This window comes from Procambarus clarkii, chromosome 71 (assembly GCF_040958095.1).
Source record: "Procambarus clarkii isolate CNS0578487 chromosome 71, FALCON_Pclarkii_2.0, whole genome shotgun sequence".
In the NCBI taxonomy this organism is placed as follows: domain Eukaryota; kingdom Metazoa; phylum Arthropoda; class Malacostraca; order Decapoda; family Cambaridae; genus Procambarus; species Procambarus clarkii.
In genome coordinates, this window is record NC_091220.1 from 16939348 (window position 1) to 16954112 (window position 14765).

A 14765-nucleotide genomic window follows, 5' to 3' on the forward strand; every position below is an offset into this window, starting at 1 on the left:
ACAAAGTTGTGATACAACAGAGGAAGCTATCAGGCTGTGATACAGCAGAGGAAGTTAACAAGCCATCAAATTGTGATACAACTGAGGAAACTAATAAGCCAACAAATTGTGGTACAACGGAGGAAACTAGCACATCAAGTTATGATACAACTGCAGAAGCTAACAAGCCAACAAGTTATGATACAACTGCAGAAGCTAACAAGCCAACAAGTTGTGATACAACTGCAGAAGCTAACAAGCCAACAAGTTGTGATACAACTGCAGAAAGTAATAAGCCATCAAGTGTGCTGCATTATTTGTCAACAGTTTATTTTACCTGCATTTGAATCCCTTTCCAATAGAAAGGGATCCCTTCCCTAATGAGGCAATATTATATACAATGTGTATAATGTGGGTGAATGGCACAGGGCAGAGGGTGGGTGGCATCTGCCTTGTGTCACACAGACAAGAGCTGCTTCTGGTTAAAGGAGGGGGGCCGGTACTTGTTTTCAGCTGCTCAGTGAAACCCTAACTTCACTTTTGTGGTGTTTAGCAAGGTACATTAACCGGCGACTGATAAAGGTATATGTTATATTTGTCACACTTCATGTGTTTAAAAAAAACTTATGCGATGTCTGCATATAACTAAAGGGTTTGAGTCCTCTCAATTCAAAACAGTTGTGTAATTTGAATTCCCTCCTATATTTGAAGAAACATCAATTTTATTTTGTGTGGGAAGCCTACTATAAATTACTGCAGTTTAAATGTAAAATATCCCCCCTAACACCATCAGGCAACCAAGAACCCGATCCAGACCTGCTGGGAAGAACCAAGACCTTAGCCAGCAGATGAGGAAAAAATGAAGACAAGGAAGAAACCCACAAATAAAGCAACACTGAAATGCAGCAAAATGGAACAGCAAACGACAGAAAGGTCTCAAGAGGGACAAGAAAGGAAACCGACAATGGCCGTAATGGAAAATCACAGGGGAATAAAGAAAAGACCTCCCCCTTCATCCATCTGTCCTGAAAGTGAAGCTGGCCAGAACTCCAGGGAAGGCCTGGGCCATCATCTGATGGTTGGGCACATCAAAGATAGAGTCCATGGCAACAATTGTTAGCCTTGTTTGCCTTGTATTTTATTGATTACTTCAAGCAGTGGATTTTTTTTTTTTGTGGTTCACCAAAAATTCTGGAGAGTTTTCTTTGAGCCAGAGTCTGGTCCTGGCTCGCTGTAGCTCAGAATGGGTCTTGGAGGTCTCATGCACTTCGTAAGACTTGCAAATACAGTAATAGCACATAAATTACTGAAAGCTAGCGAGGTGATCTCCCAGAAAACAATCAATACCTTTGTTTCTCAACTCATTAATGTTTTACTCTCACAATTACATGTCCAAATACCAAGGGAGTACTATATACAGTAACTCAACATGTTATCTTTTGTTACGAAGGGCATACAGTAATACAGTACGGTTATTTTCTCCTAGACAAATGCTTTACTTGGGGGAGGGAGGACTTTCTGTTTTTGGTAACCTATTAGTGGCTAACACTAGCCTACTGAACTCCTGGTGCCAGGTGTGCAGATACCATATAAACAAGGCTGGCATAAAGCTTACATTTGTGTTGTCGGGTAACCTGAAGCAGGGAATTCCAAATTATTTTGTGGACGGTCATTATTCGGCCTTCCCTGACCCGGGAACGCCAAGCGGAGGTTACTTCGACGTCCTGTGGAGAGTTGAAGCCTTGTCAGACAAACTTATTATATCCAATAGGAATACATAACACAACTAATTCAGAAGATTTGAAGTGTAATGAATTTCTACACTTACAAACATTCATTTATAATTAATTCATTGTGTCAGGGGACAGGCAGCCGTTGTATATATCATGCTAGGCTTATATTGAGGTCTTCCCCAAAGTTGAACTACTGACCCCCCCTCCTAAGATGCAACCCCACAACAAGCTGACTCAACTCATAAGCACCTACTTACTGCTAGGTGAACATTAGGTGATAGGAAATGTGCTCAACCATTTCTGTCCCGGCCAGGATTCAAACCCAGCATTCTCAATTGTCATTTTGACACAATGTTGCATTCGAATAGGTGCATCTTTTTATATATCTACTATATACATGCCTCACCTGTGACAGGAAAAACATGCTTTTTTTGAAAAACAGGGTCATCTGTTGGACGTAAGAGCAACACACGCTGTAATCTCCGAAAGTTCTTCACCGATTGCTTTGAAATTTTGACACAACGTTGCAACATTTTGACACTGAGTAACACACTTCAGCACCTCATTGCAAGGGCAGCTGTCAGAAACATCTGCAAGGAAGCTGCAACAATGCTTCGACCCCCATCAACTAGGTTTTGGTGTCCCCCAAGGCTGTGAAGCAGCATCTCATGCAGCACGAGCCTATATTAAGTTCCTCCCAAAAAATAATGCATTAATTAAACTAGACTTTAAATATGTTTTCAACCAGGTAAAAAAAAAAAAGATTCAGTACTGGAGGCAGTGCGAACAAGTTTTCCTTGTCTACTCCCCTTTGTTTCAGCAGGATATAGTAGGGAATCGACACTGTTGATTCAGAAACAACCAAAGTTCACCATGAAGTGATTTCTGCAGGTGTCCAGCAGGGAGACCCACTTGCCCCTTTCCTTTTCTGCATGGCTGCTAAAGAGGTCACAAGCAGGTTGACCAGCGAATTCAAGTATCTGGTTCCTGGACGATGGCACCCTGGCAGGAACACAGGAGTCCCTGCTAGGGAATCTACAGCTGATGAAATCTAAGGAAGAGGATTTAGGACTCGCCCTAAATCCATCAAAGTGCAAAATCCTCTCATCCAGCCAACAAATCATAGATACAGTAAGAATCATGTTGCCAGGAGCCCCAGTGATCGTTCCCACCAACAGTGTGCTGCTAGGGACACTTCTGAGCTCGAGTGCCATTGAGATAATCCTTGAAGAAAAGCTGAACGACCTGAGGAGGATGGAGGGAAAAATAGGGGCTCTGGATGCCCATGATGCTTTGTACCTCTTCACAAGGTGCCTGGCTTTGCCCAGGCTTACCTATTTTCTAAGATGTGTTCCCACCCGTGACAGTCCAAAATTAACAGAAGATGACGCACTCCTAAAATGTCACACAATGGTCAATTGACAGTCGAGAGGCAGGACCAAAGAGTCGAAACTAAACCCCATAAGCATAACTAGGCGAGTACACACACTCCGGGGGCCCTGCCCCACACGCACACACTCCGGGGGCCCTGCCCCACACGCACACACTCCGGGGGCCCTGCCCCACACGCACACACTCCGGGGGCCCTGCCACACACACACACACTCCGGGGGCCCTGCCACACACACACACACTCCGGGGGCCCTGCCACACACACAGAATATGCAGCTGTTGTGTGGTGCCCATATCTTAAGAAGCACATCAACAAACTGGAAAAGGTGCAAAGACATGCTACTAAGTGGCTCCCAGAACTGAAGGGCAAGAGCTACGAGGAGAGGTTAGAAGCATTAAATATGCCAAAACTAGAAGACAGAAGAAAAAGAGGTGATATGATCACTACGTACAAAATAGTTACAGGAACTGATAAAATCGACAGGGAAGACTTCCTGAGACCTGGAATTTCAAGAACAAGAGGTCATAGATTTAAACTAGCTAAACACAGATGCCGAAGAAATATAAGAAAATTCACCTTCGCAAATAGAGTGGTAGACGGTTGGAACAAGTTAAGTGAGAAGGTGGTGGAGGCCAAGACCGTCAGTAGTTTCAAAGCGTTATATGACAAAGAGTGCTGGGAAGACGGGACACCACGAGCGTAGCTCTCATCCTGTAACTACACTTAGGTAATTACACTTAGGTAATTACACACACACACACACTCCAGGGGCCCTGCCACACACACACACACACACTCCGGGGGCCCTGCCACACACACACACTCCGGGGGCCCTGCCACACACACACACTCCGGGGGCCCTGCCACACACACACACTCCGGGGGCCCTGCCACACACACACACTCCGGGGGCCCTGCCACACACACACACGCAGATTTGTGAACCTCATTCTGGAGACATTCTTGTATCAACACATAAAGCAAGCCACAAGAATGAGGGAAGGAGATATACCGTCAGTACTGGATCTAGTATTCACCAGGAAAGAAGAAGAGATTTTTGACATCCAGTACCTTCCTCCCTTGGGAAAGAGTGATCACGTCCTGTTAGACATTAAATATGCTTTAAGATATCATCTAGAAGAAAATGGGGACATTGAAACAGTTGATAAACTCGATTTAAAGAGAGGCAACTATGGGGAACTTCGAAATTTTTTTAATGAGTGTAATTGGACAGAATTGTTGCTAGGCAGGGAAGTAAATGAAATGTATGCCAAATTTTTAAAACTATACGAGGAAGGCACACAAACATTCATACCAAAACAGAGATGCAGGACCAGAAAACAGGATTGGTTCGACAGAAATTGTGAGAGGGCAAGAGACCAAAAGACACAAAAATGGAATCAGTATAGGAAGAGGCCAAACCCCCAAACATACCAGCGATACAAAGATGCGAGAAACAATTATACAGCAGTAAGGAGAGAGGCAGAAAGAAATTTTGAAAAAGGGATAGCAGATAAATGTAAAACAGAACCGGGCCTATTCTACAAATTCATAAACAACAAATTGCAGGTAAAGGATAATATCCAGAGGTTGGAAATGGGAAACAGATTCACGGAAAATGAAAAGGAAATGTGTGAAACATTAAATGAAAAGTTCCAAAGTGTGTTTGTACAAAATGAAATCTTCAGAGAACCAGACACAATAAGAATTCCAGAGAACAACATAGAGCGGATAGAGGTGTCTAGAGATGAAGTGGAAAATATGCTAAAGGAGCTCGGGAGGAACAAAGCAGCTGGCCCAGATGGTGTTTCACCATGGGTTCTGAGAGAATGTGCATCTGAGCTCAGCATTCCACTTCACCTGATCTTTCAGGCATCCATGTGTACAGGAATCGTAGCAGACGTGTGGAAACAGGCTAACATAGTTCCAATCTACAAAAGTGGCAGCAGGGAAGACCCCCTCAATTATAGACCTGTATCATTGACAAGTGTAATAGTGAAAGTATTGGAAAAGCTAATCAAAACTAAATGGGTAGAACACCTGGAGAGAAATGATATAATATCAGACAGACAGTATGGTTTTCGATCAGGAAGATCCTGTGTATCGAATTTACTCAGTTTCTATGATCGGGCCACAGAGATATTACAGGAAAGAGATGGCTGGGTTGACTGCATCTATCTGGACCTAAAAAAGGCTTTCGACAGAGTTCCACATAAGAGGTTGTTCTGGAAACTGGAAAATATTGGAGGGGTGACAGGTAAGCTTCTATCATGGATGAAAAATTTTCTGACTGATAGAAAAATGAGGGCAGTAATCAGAGGCAATGTATCGGAATGGAGAAATGTCACAAGTGGAGTACCACAGGGTTCAGTTCTTGCACCAGTGATGTTTATTGTGTACATAAATGATCTACCAGTTGGTATACAGAATTATATGAACATGTTTGCTGATGATGCTAAGATAATAGGAAGGATAAGAAATTTAGATGATTGTCATGCCCTTCAAGAAGACCTGGACAAAATAAGTATATGGAGCACCACTTGGCAAATGGAATTTAATGTTAATAAATGTCATGTTATGGAATGTGGAATAGGAGAACATAGACCCCACACAACCTATATATTATGTGAGAAATCTTTAAAGAATTCTGATAAAGAAAGAGATCTAGGAGTGGTTCTAGATAGAAAACTATCACCTGAGGACCACATTAAGAATATTGTGCAAGGAGCCTATGTAATGCTTTCTAACTTCAGAATTGCATTTAAATACATGGATGGCGATATACTAAAGAAATTGTTCATGACTTTTGTTAGGCCAAAGCTAGAATATGCAGCTGTTGTGTGGTGCCCATATCTTAAGAAGCACATCAACAAACTGGAAAAGGTGCAAAGACATGCTACTAAGTGGCTCCCAGAACTGAAGGGCAAGAGCTACGAGGAGAGGTTAGAAGCATTAAATATGCCAAAACTAGAAGACAGAAGAAAAAGAGGTGATATGATCACTACGTACAAAATAGTAACAGGAATTGATAAAATCGACAGGGAAGACTTCCTGAGACCTGGAACTTCAAGAACAAGAGGCCATAGATTTAAACTAGCTAAACACAGATGCCGAAGAAATATAAGAAAATTCACCTTCGCAAATAGAGTGGTAGACGGTTGGAACAAGTTAAGTGAGAAGGTGGTGGAGGCCAAGACCGTCAGTAGTTTCAAAGCATTATATGACAAAGAGTGCTGGGAAGACGGGACACCACGAGCGTAGCTCTCATCCTGTAACTACACTTAGGTAATTACACTTAGGTAATTACACTCCGGGGGCCCTGCCACACACACACACTCCGGGGGCCCTGCCACACACACACACTCCGGGGGCCCTGCCACACACACACACTCCGGGGGCCCTGCCACACACACACACACTCCGGGGGCCCTGCCACACACACACACACTCCGGGGGGCTCTGCCACACACACACACACACACTCCGGGGGGCTCTGCCACACACACACACACACACTCCGGGGGGCCCTGCCACACACACACACACTCCGGGGGGCCCTGCCACACACACACACTCCGGGGGGCCCTGCCACACACACACACTCCGGGGGGCCCTGCCACACACACACACACACACACTCCGGGGGGCCCTGCCACACACACACACACTCCGGGGGGGGCCCTGCCACACACACACACACACTCCGGGGGGCCCTGCCACACACACACACACTCCGGGGGGGCCCTGCCACACACACACACACACTCCGGGGGGGCCCTGCCACCCACACACACACACTCCGGGGGGGCCCTGCCACCCACACACACACACACACACACACACTCCGGGGGGCCCTGCCACACACACTCCGGGGGGGGCCCTGCCACACGCACACTCTGGGGGGCCCTGCCACACGCACACTCTGGGGGGCCCTGCCACACGCACACTCTGGGGGGCCCTGCCACACGCACACTCCGGGGGGCCCTGCCACACGCACACTCCGGGGGGCCCTTCCACACGCACACTCCGGGGGGGCCCTGCCACTCGCACACTCGGGGGGGCCCTGTCACACGCACACTCCGGGGGGGGCCCTGCCACACGCACACTCCGGGGGGCCCTGCCACACGCACACTCCGGGGGGCCCTGCCACACGCACACTCCGGGGGGCCCTGCCACACGCACACTCCGGGGGGCCCTGCCACACGCACACTCCGGGGGGCCCTGCCACACGCACACTCCGGGGGGCCCTGCCACACGCACACTCCGGGGGGCCCTGCCACACGCACACTCCGGGGGGCCCTGCCACACGCACACTCCGGGGGGCCCTTCCACACGCACACTCCGGGGGGGCCCTGCCACTCGCACACTCGGGGGGGCCCTGTCACACGCACACTCCGGGGGGGGCCCTGCCACACGCACACTCCGGGGGGCCCTGCCACACGCACACTCCGGGGGGCCCTGCCACACGCACACTCCGGGGGGCCCTGCCACACGCACACTCCGGGGGGCCCTGCCACACGCACACTCCGGGGGGCCCTGCCACACGCACACTCCGGGGGGCCCTGCCACACGCACACTCCGGGGGGCCCTGCCACACGCACACTCCGGGGGGCCCTGCCACACGCACACTCCGGGGGGCCCTGCCACACGCACACTCCGGGGGGCCCTGCCACACGCACACTCCGGGGGGCCCTGCCACACGCACACTCCGGGGGGCCCTGCCACACGCACACTCCGGGGGGCCCTGCCACACGCACACTCCGGGGGGCCCTGCCACACGCACACTCCGGGGGGCCCTGCCACACGCACACTCCGGGGGGCCCTGCCACACGCACACTCCGGGGGGCCCTGCCACACGCACACTCCGGGGGGCCCTGCCACACGCACACTCCGGGGGGCCCTGCCACACGCACACTCCGGGGGGCCCTGCCACACGCACACTCCGGGGGGCCCTGCCACACGCACACTCCGGGGGGGCCCTGCCACACGCACACTCCGCGGGGCCCTGCCACACGCACACTCCGGGGGGCCCTGCCACACGCACACTCCGGGGGCCCTGCCACACTCTGGGCCCCTGGCCCTACATTCCAGGCCCCTGCCATGCACACTCCTGGTCCTAGCATGCACACTCTGGGCCCTGCCCCACACTCTGGGGCCCAGAGTGTGGGGCAAGCAATCTCGTGGCCCTGCCATGCAGACCCCGGGCCCTACCTGACACTGCACCAGGCATGCCTAGAGACCCTGGCCTGTTGGGATGCCCAGACTGCTGCTGCTGCTCCGCCATTGTCAGACAGGATATTTAGGCACTGGAGTGGACACAAGCGGCTAGCTATTTCTTAACCGGCCAAGGAGTTCCCATTTCCACTGTGGGAGGTACCGTGAAGCACTCAGAAGCAAGCAAAGTTCACCAAGAACACATTAACATCCTCTCAGAGTTGTCAATAGCTCCTGTCCGTCCCGCATTACGAGCCCAACAGTATTTTTTCTGGCGACGTCGACTGTATTAGTTTTGTATAACTGGAATAATTTGTTTTAGGTGCACAATGCCTGAATATGCTTTGTTTTTATTTAAATGTGTTAGTGTTAGTTATTTTCTTAGAAATTAAATACTTGTTTTATTTTAGGGAGCATGAGCCTAATTCTAATTTTAAAACCTCGAGAAGCCACAAACCCGAGATCATCGAGACTTATTTATTTATTTATTATTTATATATATATATATATATATATATATATATGTATATATATATATATATATATATATATATATATATATATATATATATATATATATATACACAAGAAGGTACATAGCATGGTGTTTACAGTCTTGTAAAGCCACTAGTACGCGCAGCGTTTCGGGCAGGTCCTTAATCTAACAGATTAAGGGTTAACTGATGGGTTAACCTTGACCACCAGCACACCTCTGGCCGCCTGCTGCTCCACCTGGGCACCTTTGGTTAACGGAACACCATTATGCACCTTTAGGTCCCACTACTTCTATCTGGTATTCCTCTTCAACGGTCCGCTTTTCGTCGCCTGGCGCCCTCGTGACCAGCGGATTGACATGAAGTTGATACTTATAAATAAATAAATAAATAAATAAATACTTCTTTTCCGTTCACAGATTGGTTCCTCAGACATTCCTTTTACATTCTTGTAGATGGTGCCCGGCACCGGCTTAGTCTACAGGTGCCGGAAGTCGGAGGCAATTGCTGGACGGAGCCTATTGCCTATTGCTGGACGGCCTGACGGCAGAGTCCAGCAATAAGGGGGTCGCTAGCGTCCAGTCTGGGACGGGAGACATCTCCCGTCACGCAGGGTGCAGTCGCACCTCCACAGATCTCCAGTATCAGCTCTTGATACTCGTAATGGCTCAGAAGGGCCACCACTTACGGGCTATTCATGCCCGTGCCATCTTTTGGGTGGCTTAATCTTCATCAATCAATCAATCAATCGTCCAGTCTTCAGAATACACTTCGTGCTCTCAGCAGTAACATCTACTCTCGCCTCCCCAGGAGACAGAAGATGGGTACCACTTTTGTATAAAGTTATTGCACCCCTTTTTGCATAACGTAAAATCTCACTTGTATTTATATTTCTTTATAATTTTGTGTAAAAGCCAAGTGTCTAAGGGGTTTTATTTTTTCATTAATTATTACTTATTATTTTGTGTGGTATTAAAGTCCTTTTTGTTACATTAAATGTTTAAAATTTTATCCTCTTTGGTTTTTACCCGCAGCTCTCACACCGTGAGTAGTTTTATTTTTTGGTTTCTCTTTTTTCTTTATTAATATGCGATTGGTACAACACCAGCCAGAATAGCCACTGCTCTATTTTCAGATTATCGTCACAATATCATAACACCAAATAACGTGGGGCATAACAATTAATGCCACGACTCTCAAATTAATAGCATTACATTACAGCAGACTGATGAAGAAAAGTACCATGAAGTCTAGATCCACCACTCATTAAAAGTTGCACAACAGGTGGGAGCAGCAGTCAGAAAAGCTAACCAAACTCTTGGGAAAATCAAGTGTATTTTTGATTATAAGGAAATGAAGGTAATGGTTCAATTGTATAAATCTCTGGTGCGCCCCCATTTGGATTACTGTATCCAACCATGAAGGCCTCATATTCAGAATAACGTAGCTGTTCTGGATAAGGTGCAACACCGGGCAACAAAAGTCATTCCAGAGCCAAGTCATCAACACGTCTTTTGGCCCAACACGTCTTTTGTCGCAACACGTCTTTTGTTTTGTTTTGTGTTTGAGCATTTTGAGCGCTAATGTACTTGTGCGCTAGCTGGCGTTCACAATTGTTCACCGTTGTCTTTATTTACAGCAAGTTTGACAAATGCACCAAACCGCCATCTGTTTATTAACATTCTTAGCTTATTATCTAATTCTAGTGTGGCTTTTGGTCATTGTATTATCTTGGAAGTTGAGAACAGCAGCGAACACAAGCCAGCGCATATGTGTATACGAAAGTGTTCCTGTATATATAATAGACTGTGAACGAATTGTGTACAAAAGTGAAGGTGAAGGTACTGTTATGTACGATAGGACTGGAGCCTGGTGAGGGGTGAGGGAGAGAAGGTAGAGAAGGTAGAGGCACCTGTGACAGCTGTTGTGAGGGAACCTGCAGGATGGTCGTGGACTACATCAGCTACGCCTACGCTGCTGTTGTAGCAGTGGGCGGCGTAGTGGGTTACGTGAAGGCTGGTGCGTCCTGGTGTCTGGAGTTACGCTCGTCATAATGACTGTCTTGTTTTAGGTTCAGCTACTAGGAACAAAAATTCCCAAGTAGCACGGGGTATGGTGAGCCCATAAGCTCTGTGGTGTTATCTCCAGCCGTCCGTATAGTTGGCGGGTCTGCCACACCTGGCCTAAGGATCATATTATAGTGTCACTTAGTATTAAGGGCATGGGCAAAGTTTCTTTCACCCTGAATGCCCCTGTTACCTAGCAGTAAATAGGTACCTGGGAGTTAAGTCAGCTGTCACGGGCTGCTTCCTGGGGGTGGAGGCCTGGTCGAGGACCGGGCCGCGGGGACACTAAAGCCCCGAAATCATCTCAAGATAACCTCAAGAAGATAGTAGGCACAGTATATATTTTCTAAAGCTACTAATTGTATTTCATTGTGAGCATTTTTTCCCACTTGTAGCCTTTTGAATATAAGTATAGGGTGAAACTACTGTGCTTGTAGCTCCTCACGCAGCAAAGCCAAGACCAATATCTTGCCTTACCATATGTGGCACCTTTGCTGCCATACTCTCCCTTCAATTACTGGCCAGCAACGTTCCCTTTCCTAAATAACTGGTTCCCAAACTTGGAGCCATGGCTTCCCATGAGGCCTTTTTTGCAATGTTTATGGAGCCATGAGTACAGGTTGTCATACCAGAGGCTAGGGTGCAAATAACCAGCTGACCATACCCGGGAGCTCACGGGTTCCGTACAGGTTTGTTCGTTGTCTCGCTGCCAGGTACATGATTGCTTTGTCCCAAATATGTTTCATTAGTTATGTGGTCTAAGTTTGTATGTGCTGTAACTTATTTTTTTTCTTAAGAGATGTCATATAACAATTTGTCATTTTATTATTGTCTGCTCTAGGAATGCATGTTTTTGTTTGACTTCATTAATAATGATTAATGCTTCATACTCAAAGAAAACATAATCAAATATTTTTCTTAAATTTTGTTTAATACCGAGTGTAGGAGCCATTAATAAGGACACTACTGTATATGAAAAAGGGTTAATGACTGCAAAGAGTTTTGGAAAACCTGCACTTGATGAACCAATTTAAATTTTGGTGTCCTAACTGACCCTATACCAATATACTACTGTTATTGTTAAAGGATTAAGGCAAGACAAGTCATCCCCCCCCCCCTGTCTCCAACTTGCTCTAAAACTAACAGATGCAGTTAATGTCATACATGAGATGGTTTGCCAACAGTTTTTTTAAACCTATAACAAAATCCAGCTTAAACTAATCCAATCAATTTTTAAATTTGGTAGCAAGTTATGCACACGATTTTACCATTCCTCAGTAATACAGTTGGGTTCATTCTCAACTCACAATTGTTCCAGGTTCAAATCTCATGCGGGACAGAAATAATTCATAGTTCATTGTCGGTGACAGGCAGCTAGTTTATATCTACAGTATATGGTAGGCTTACACTGGGTCTCCTCAGAGTCAAAATACTGACACTTCCCAGGATGCAACCCTGCAAGCTGACTAACTCCTCGGTACCTATTTACTGCTAGGTGAACAGGTCCGTTAGGTGATAGGAAAGACGTCCAATCGACAGAAATGGTTGGGTTTCTGCCCCCTGCTATATTAAAGGCAAGGTTTCTATGCACACTACTTCCTCAATACCAGCTTTAGTAGAGGAGTATACTAGTACAGTACTTCTGTTTTTTAATTGGGTTACAGATGTTAGATCAATACAAATGACCAAATAAGTATAATGAATCTCCTTGAAAGTTTTACAAAATTATTGTAATTATTAATGTGATGCATGTTCTACAGGCAGTGTACCGTCCCTGGGAGCTGGGCTGCTCTTTGGCTCTCTCTTGGGTTATGGTGCCTATCAGATGAGTGCTAACCCGGCCAATTACTACCTTACCTTGGGCACCAGCACAGTTCTTGGAGGTATGATGGGGATGCGTTATCTCAACTCGGGAAAGTTTATGCCTCCTGGTTTGATTGCCGTCATAAGGTAATGTTTCTCTGATATGTTGTGATTATTATAATCATAAAGAGGATCAGGATATAGGAATATGCTAGTTCATGAAAACAATGAAGAGGTCAGGGTAATGGAAACTACAAGAAAATTTATATTCTGAATAGTTCTTTATAGGTGCTGCTGCATTTTTTTTGTATGCAAATATGAAATAGTATATACACTACAGTATATATATACAGTGTATATATATTGGCTTAATATTAAATAAACACCAAGTAATGTAAACACTTTATGCTGACCAGTCATAAAACTGAATACTTTCCTTATATTTGTGAGACTTGCTAATACACATACAAGTTAGTCATATTAGATGTGGCTTTTCTAATACAGAGCAATATTTTTAGGATTATGTAATCATACAGAATTAATATTTTTTTCAGCCTTGCAATGGTAGCAAGATTGGGAGCACGAGCTGTTGGCTTGACAAATGGCAAAATGGAGTGAGGTATAGTACAGTGATGTAGTTCCTTATGAAGATGTTAAATATAAGTGCCACTTTTGCATGTTGTTCTTGGGGAAAATGGTACTGTATACAGTTGCCTCTATATCTCTTGATAATATTTTTGTAAGGGGATAATGAAAGAGAAGGAGGAACCTGAATTTTGTTAGTTGATGACTGAGAACACTTGGTAACTAAATAATGTAAAAGTCAATAGCATGTAGATCATGCACAAATATGTAGCCTTTGGCTAAACAGTATATAATAAGACTATATATTGTAATGTTCTTTATACATTTATTAGTAGAGAGCATTTATAGATTTTTAATTGCTTTGTTCAATGTTGTAAATTTAGAGGCTGGTTACAAATTTTACTAGTGTTCAAGTCTATTCAATAAAAATATATAAATTTGTTGTTTGTATGCATATATTACCTTCATGCATAGTACAGTAATACCTGCAGCCACAGACCAGGCCATTACTGCCTCTTGGCCCCCCACCCCCCAGAAGCATATTCCTTACTGTGATTTTTACAGTAAGGAATATGTAATAATACAGTGGTGGGAGGATAGGAAGGGAGGTAGAGAGATAGGGGGGTAGGGTGGGGTGGGTGGAGACGGTTGGTTATCCCAAATTGCATAATAGTAAATGTGGCCCCTCGGGGCCTTCTTCTAAATACAGTAACAGGAAGCCAAGATGTCTTGGGCTACAAAGCATATTGAGCACATGTAATTAACTTAATGGAATCATCCAGCACCTGTCAAAACTGCATTGCACAACAGTTGTGCACATAGAATGTCCAAATTTTCAGTATGCTTTCCCAATGTTCCTTCGAACCAAGTCCCTTCATAAAGTTCTTGGTGACTAATACCTATAACACCATTCATATTTTGTCTTTTTACTGTCATATTGGCATTTAGAATATTTAGGAATTTCAGATTAATTTTTGCCAGACTGCCTGGAATAGTAAGTAGTTATCAAAAGTAGGCACCAAACCGGGGAGGCTATGTGGCACCGACAAATGCACGGGATATTCAAAAGGCGCTAAATATCACTAAGGGTGTCAACACGAGAACAAAAGCACATAAGGCAAACAACATCAAAGGTATCCATTCACGGCTTGGAATAGTCTTACAGGCTTGACAGTCTTTTGATAATTACTTTTGCAGTGTGTGTAAAAATTATATAAGCAGAAATCTAGTGAAAATGTGCCATGACCAGAACATACTGGTTTCAAATGGTTTATATACCTTGCCATATTAAGGTTAGTGTGCTTCACCATAAAACAAATTGGATTTCATACATTTGCTTTGTGTTTTCTAAAAGTAAGATAATTCCAAGATTTAAACCTACTGTTAGGAGCACGAGCTTATTCGTGTTGGTACAAATCTTGAGCTTTGATTATTACTGAACTTCCTCCAAGATTGTTTTCATGGTCTTCATCTTGTTTACCTGTAGGATTTGATAAAA

The 14765-nt window shown here is 45.4% G+C and overlaps 2 protein-coding genes across 8 annotated transcripts in view; one reads left to right on the forward strand and one right to left on the reverse strand.

The window, feature by feature from the left end:
• Window positions 1–9621, reverse strand: part of Mkk4 (MAP kinase kinase 4) — a 28380-nt gene extending 18759 nt beyond the window's left edge. For 3 of the 7 annotated variants that reach the window (XM_069312125.1, XM_069312124.1, XM_069312122.1), the window contains exons 1-2: window positions 2119–2260; window positions 1595–1703 (exon numbers count right to left, since the gene is read on the reverse strand). In XM_069312125.1, the coding sequence (XP_069168226.1) occupies window positions 1595–1703; window positions 2119–2245 (236 nt within the window). In that variant the 5' untranslated portion in view covers window positions 2246–2260. Of the gene's footprint in view, window positions 1–1594; window positions 1704–2118; window positions 2261–8316; window positions 8589–9501 lie in introns of those variants that run through there. The other 4 variants (XM_045726167.2, XM_045726166.2, XM_069312123.1 and 1 more) reach the window with 3 other exon arrangements.
• Window positions 9622–10655: 1034 nt separating this feature from the next.
• Window positions 10656–13707, forward strand: LOC123745547 (transmembrane protein 14C). Its single transcript, XM_045726168.2, has 3 exons — window positions 10656–10832; window positions 12640–12829; window positions 13237–13707. Exons 1-3 carry the CDS (start codon window positions 10757–10759, stop codon window positions 13298–13300), a joined length of 330 nt encoding a protein of 109 aa, XP_045582124.1. The 5' UTR covers window positions 10656–10756; the 3' UTR covers window positions 13301–13707.
• Window positions 13708–14765: the final 1058 nt, after the last annotated feature.

What these genes read in the sequence shown, in the direction of transcription:
- LOC123745547 (XM_045726168.2), top strand. Translation starts at nt 10,757, where the DNA reads ATGGTCGTGGACTACATCAGCTACGCCTACGCTGCTGTTGTAGCAGTG. An exon ending in AGTGGGTTACGTGAAGGCTG is followed by an intron (nt 10,833 to 12,639) that starts GTGCGTCCTGGT and finishes CATGTTCTACAG; the next exon opens with GCAGTGTACCGTCCCTGGGA. An exon ending in GGTTTGATTGCCGTCATAAG is followed by an intron (nt 12,830 to 13,236) that starts GTAATGTTTCTC and finishes TATTTTTTTCAG; the next exon opens with CCTTGCAATGGTAGCAAGAT.